Consider the following 6,399-nt stretch of genomic DNA (forward strand, 5'->3'; position numbering starts at 1 on the left):
ATTATGAGGACAATAGAATTTGAGAGAATACAATATAATGATTATTAAATTATGTAAATAAATCTCCCATAAAGAAATGATTCTGATTTGGTCGGTTTTTAGTGAACAATTACTGATTTATAATTGTTAATCAAAAATAAAATATAGTAAGAGAAAACTCGGCTCACATAATCCAATACCTAAACTCCAAGTGACATCAGAAGGCTTAAATTTCATCAGCAACTGACAGCAAAAAAACAAGAGGTCAAAAGTATGTACTATATTTTTTGTTTTTCATATATATTCTTTATTTATGGTTATACATATAACTAAAATGTAAAAATTAGAAACTTATTAGGTTAGATTAGATTAGATAAGATAATGCAAAAAATAACAATTCTTCACAAGGTGTGCTCGTGAGCAGCTCATGTATTATATCATTCAATACATTAATATGAGCTACATGTTTACTGAGTAATTTACAACTTGTGTGGTGGGATTATTAGTTACACATAGTTCAAAAGTCAATAAGACAATAAAATTAAGTATAAACAGATGTAGACTTTTATGAGCTTTAAGCTATTTAAGACAAACAATTGTAGTTTTCTGTTGCAATCTGCAGTCCTTTTAGAAATAAAAAAAGGGTAATTTAGATTTATTTCTTATTTTTTTATGGTGGTTGCAAGATTGGTCACATTGACTGAGTCCATATAGAGTTAGGATAGAGAAATTAGCAGATAAAATGTAAAAAAGTTTGATATTTATTTAGGAGGTTTTAAAGGTTACACAAATGAAATTTGAAAATTTTCAACCAGTCAACACTCTGATTCCATATGTTCATAGACAAGTCTTTAGTAAAAGTACTTAGTTAATAAATCTGGTTTTTCATTTATAAAAGAAATGTAATGTTTACAGAAAGCTTGTCCAATTTTGTAAAGATACACTGTATGAAAAGTTACAGAATGGAAACTGATGGTTACTTTGTAGTCACTAGGTCGGTCATATCTCCTGACCCTGTATCGAAAGAGTTAACCAAAAATAGCAGAATCTTGACCAAAAGATAATGAAAATAATTATTCAACTAATTTTAAACAAATAAAGTTCTGTTTTTATTTCTTTATAGTATGAGTATTATTCTGAAATGACTCCAATTTGGTTCTCTCTTTCTTTCCTTATTTTTCTAGTTAATTAAAGTAGCATTTGATGAGGAAGTCACATCAGATAACATAGAAATGTTGCGGAAGCTAATACATCGTGTGCATGCACCACCAACTATATATCGTCTTTTTGCATTCAGTAGCAATTTAACTATGCCTCAAATTCCACTACACAAACACAAAGAAAAGAATGCAACACTCAAGTAAGTAAAAAAGCTAAATCATAATATTATTATTATTATATCATAAAACTTCTGTTGCTGCTATGTTTTTCTTTGACATTAGTACACGTAAATATAAATAACATCATTATAGGATAATTCAGCATAATGAAGTAACTTTGAATATTTTTTTAATATTAAGTAGAATACATCTTTCTTTAACATAGCATATAACATGAATTTTACTGATTTTACCTTAAGAGTTTTGGCCAAGAAGACATTGCTGAGAACAGCGATGAAAGCTGGTTTCAAGTCAAAACCTTCTTCCAGGAAGCACAAATATGTGATCCAAGGTCAACCAAGCGTTCACACACTCCTAAGTCCTGGTAGAGGAACAAGTACTAACTTTGATGGTGAAACTGGAGATAAGCCAATCTCTACGTTTGATGAGGAATTGTCAAGTACTTTTCTTTTTATTCCTCAATTTTTGGATAATTTTTTAAAATAAGACATCTATGTTTATCCATGTTAGACCAATAAATTTGTGTTCTTATGCTCATTAATTTTGAGCATTACTTCTCAGGTACTTTCAGTTTGAGATTGAAAGAGTAAGTCAGTGGCATACTTTGTTTTCCCCACCATCATGCCCCAAGTTGAACAAAAAAAAATTATCATGGCTAAAAAATGAATGAATATTTGCTGTAAAGTTCTTATCAATGCTATAAGTGTAGCTACCAGTTTGGCTGCTCCTTTTTTTTCACACCTAAGGTGTTTTTGATGCTATATATATATATTTATACAACTGAGTTGTCCATCTTTCTGTGTGTGTTTGGTGTCACAAGTTGTTGTGAGTCACAAGCTGAAACAACATCAATGAAATTTGGTAGTGGAACTTGGGTAGGCAATTGGATGAATAATTCATATCCTGCAGCTAATATTGTTAGGCCCATTTATAGTATTATTTTTTAATCCCATCAATCCTGACTATGCCTCAAATTCCACTACACAAAGAAAGGAATGCAACAATCAAGTAAGTAAAAAAAGCTAAATCATAACATACTTGTGAATGTGTGGTATGGTGCAAGTGTACTTGAAAATCATATTTAATGGACAGCATATGTCTAGGACAAATTTTGGATGTTTCAAACTGATAGTGCAAGTCTTCATGAAATTGTAATTTATTTTTTGAAGCATCATTTGATTGGTGTTTTAACTAAAAAATTTATTAAAGCTTTAAGTGATATTTTTGATGAATGAATTTGCCAGTGGTTTTTCAACTTTGAAAGATATATTTTTATAGTGATCATTGTATGTAGACTTGAAAATGTCAGTGGTAAAACTTAAGTAAGTCAACTTGAAGTCTTTAAAAATTGTTGTGGTAGTGAACTGATGCATTTGTGGAATGATTGTTACTGTTGTACGTGATATTGAATGAGTGATGGTAATATGGATACATCTATAAAGTACATTTGGATGATCATTAAATGTAACTTTAATGTCAGAATCATCTGTACTTGCACATAAATTTTAATGATTACAAATACATTATTGCATTTTTTCACTAAAATGATAATACTGTTGTGGACTGTGATTCTAGAGAAATATGTAGTCTGGTAACTTCCTTTTATGTTTCAGTACTTGATGAAGCAGAATCCAGTCTGCAGACATCATATGTTGACTCCAAGACTCTGGAGAAGATCACTGAACGTACTTACTGTAGAGATTATCAAAGACTAGGCTTGGGGACTGTCAGTAGCTCTACCATTAGAAACAAGAGTGAACTATTCAGAGTAACTTCTGTCAATAGTAACTACTCAGTTTGTAGAAGGTATAGACATTTTATAAAAAATATAGGAGTCTTCTGGGTAATGTTTATGAAGGTTGTTACAAAGGTACATAAAGTAGTAAAATTTTATAGTTTTCTTAAACTTTAGATAATAACAAAAATTTATAAAACAACTACTATTCAAAGAACTGAATATAATCAAGAGGTCTTATTTAGCTGTGAAATGATTATTAGTTGATTGTACAATTCTGTTGTGGTTGTATCAGGATAAATTTAGGTGAAAAGTTGCAACTTATAATTGTGATTACATCATTGCAGACTGAAGTTAAAAGCTACAGTATATAATATCAATAACTCATGATAGATCTAGCTGTAGATTGAAAGTTTAATATGATTTTTTATTTATATTTATAATTATATTTTTTATATAATAGTTTTTCATGGGTCTAAGCTAAACGTTACAAACACAGTCTTGTTTTTTAATAAAGATTGAGATTAAGTTGAGATCTAGATTAAAAGTTGAGTTTATAACAATAGTTTTAGAGCAGAAAAGGATCAGTTAGTTGTTTGAGTTAGAAAATTAATTTCTTGAAACTAAGGCTAATAATTATGCCATAAGGATTTTTAACCATCGGGTAGTGAGCATAGGCAAAGGAATGCTGAAAAATGTACTGGTTTGTAGTATATATTAGATATGTATAAGAAAGAAAAACAGACTTTAGGGCCAGCCAGAAATATGAGTCCCATGTTAGAAGTGAATTGTCCAATTTATCAGACCTCAGAGAAAGAAATTGAAGAATCTTATATATTTACCTGAAATGATCTAGGACTTGCTTTAGTGGTCTTTTCATTGGTTTGCCAAAACTTGGAACTAACAAGTAGAATGGAACATGTTGGAGATAATTATGAAAAACATTTTGGTTTTATACTTTGAATTTATATGCTTGATGAAAATTGTTGCTATAACAAATTACGGTGCAGAAAAATTACATGAAGTTGTCTAAACAAGATTGTTAAAGATGAATGTTTGTTCTGATGAAAACCTAATAACTGGAACATAAAACTATATGATTGTGTTAATCTTGTTTTGATAAACAATACAAGTATTCTGAGTTTTGATGAAAAAAACATAAATCTTTAATGTCAAGAGGTATCACAGTAATTGTGACAGAAAACATAAGTTACTTTAATAGAATGAAAAACCACAACTAGAACAGTTGTCAAATTTTAGTGTAAACATAGGAAATTCAAAAACAAAATTTATTTCTTACTTGACTTTTTTTCCACTAGCATTACAGATAGAATACAGTATTAAACTGCTACTGGTGTTTGTAGAAAAGACATTCACCACAACTTTTCAGTTGCAGATTCCCAAGTCTTAATTCACTTTCTTTGTGCTCTTCAGTATAGTATGTATTTGTGATGCCCCATACTTGAGTAGTGTATCTGACTTGTAACTATTTTTTAATTCTCTCTTCCTATGCATCATTCTCTTTTCATAAAGAGACAGTAAATAAAGAATCTAAGTTTTTGTTTCCAATTCTGTTTTTTTACTGTACTAATTGTTTGATGTAATTAGAAAAAATTGATAAAATCATTAACCCCTTACCTACTGGAGCCATATTGTCTTATCATTGATGGCAAAATCACATTTGTGAATTGAAAAAATTATAGAGAACTTGTCTTTTATTGGATTTCAGATTTTATTTTTGTAAATAGTAGCATAACATTCAATTATTTGTACAAAATTGTAATGTTTAATGAAATTTAATAAAAAAATCCCAAATACATTTGATACCATAAATAAGTGCCCTTTAAGAAGAAAATTTTTTCAACATTTTAAAAATGTTTTCCTTGCACTTTAGCATTGGTCCTACCATCTATGATTGATATCTAAACCTTTTTCTGGTCTGTTTCATTTATAAAACAGCGTCTTGGCTTGTTAAACCTCAGTTGTAAAACTTTTAGCCAATCCTTATTGAAGGTGTAAATTTCAGTACCATGTTATTCCAGTTGCTATATTTCATGTTTGACAAATAATAGGATGATAAGCAAAGAATATAACAAAACATTGTTCTCTGTATTTTACAATATGAATGTGGGTGGTGCTTATTATAGTAACTGCCATTTTATGTAGAGGTTGTACTTAGTAGTGGTCAATAGTACTTTTTATAAGCCTTGGAAAATTGGTTTCTGGAAAAAACTGCATGGGATTTATGTGACTTAAGTAGTACCTTATATCTATTTATATATATCATTATAATGAAAAATTAACTCAAAATAGATATATTTTTGGGAAAGAAGTTGATCTATCGAGTGGTGAGTGCATGGTCTTTACATGAATTAGGCTTAGCACATTGAACTGAAAGTTTGTGATTTTTTATATTCTTTTGCATTTGAATTAGTAGTTTTAAGTTCAATAATTTAGTGTAATTTTATATTTAGTTCATAATAAAAATATGATTCAGTATTTAGAATGATAAACTTGTGTGATTTGTATGTACTACTACTAGTACCAGTACCACATAATAATTTTATATTTTTCCTTCTTACTGTCTGTACTTTGTAGTAAGACCCACACTTCTCTTGTTGTTGCTTTAGAATTAAAACAGTCTAACTGATATATATAAAGTTTATTCTGATATTTTGCAAATGGCTTAAAGCTCAGTGTACAAGTGACAACAATAAGAGCCATATGTTGGTTGTGAAACAGACTAAACACATTCGTCTCAATAATACAGGGGAAGCTATGACATTCTCACAGTTGGGGTGTCAGTACACTGAAGATATTAAGTTTCGAATTCCAACGTAAATCTTGCCTATAATGAGAAGAATGTGACCAGGACTAATCTTTTAAGTGCTGTAAAGTAATTTTCTTTGTAATCTATTGTGTCTGTATCATTTGGTAATCTCTTGTAACAGAATGTATCATGTAACTAGGGTCAGGCAGTGTTATCCAAACCACTGTACTGTAAACTGTTACATACATTGGCTAGTTGTGGCAGTTAGTTTTGTCTGTATAGTGAAACAACATACACGGCACATATGTTGAAATAAACTTGTATGAAAGTTCAAAGAAATGATATTAAAGTACTGAAAAGCCTTCTTACTATCATATCTACAGTAATGTTGAAATGTGCCTGTGCTGGACTGAACAAGAGTGGTCACCAACAGGCATGATAGTTTACGGCAAATATACAAAGTTCATGCTGCTAACCTCATGATTTATTTGGCAAAATAAACAAAAGTATGGCTGCAATAAACATAAACTTGAAATAAAAATACATTTATGAAACAAAATTAAAATGTTTTTTAT

General features: G+C 29.6%; 1 protein-coding gene across 1 annotated transcript in view; it reads left to right on the forward strand.

Moving 5' to 3' along the window:
- LOC106458556 (myotubularin-related protein 13-like) overlaps positions 1-6,399 on the forward strand; it is a 121,615-nt gene that overhangs the window by 84,976 nt on the left and 30,240 nt on the right. Inside the window, exons 24-26 of the mRNA XM_022384800.1 lie at positions 1,164-1,339; positions 1,559-1,758; positions 2,933-3,125. Of these exons, the coding sequence (XP_022240508.1) occupies positions 1,164-1,339; positions 1,559-1,758; positions 2,933-3,125 (569 nt within the window). The remainder of the gene's footprint in view (positions 1-1,163; positions 1,340-1,558; positions 1,759-2,932; positions 3,126-6,399) is intronic.

This window comes from Limulus polyphemus, unplaced genomic scaffold (assembly GCF_000517525.1).
Source record: "Limulus polyphemus unplaced genomic scaffold, Limulus_polyphemus-2.1.2 Scaffold485, whole genome shotgun sequence".
Taxonomy (NCBI): domain Eukaryota; kingdom Metazoa; phylum Arthropoda; class Merostomata; order Xiphosura; family Limulidae; genus Limulus; species Limulus polyphemus.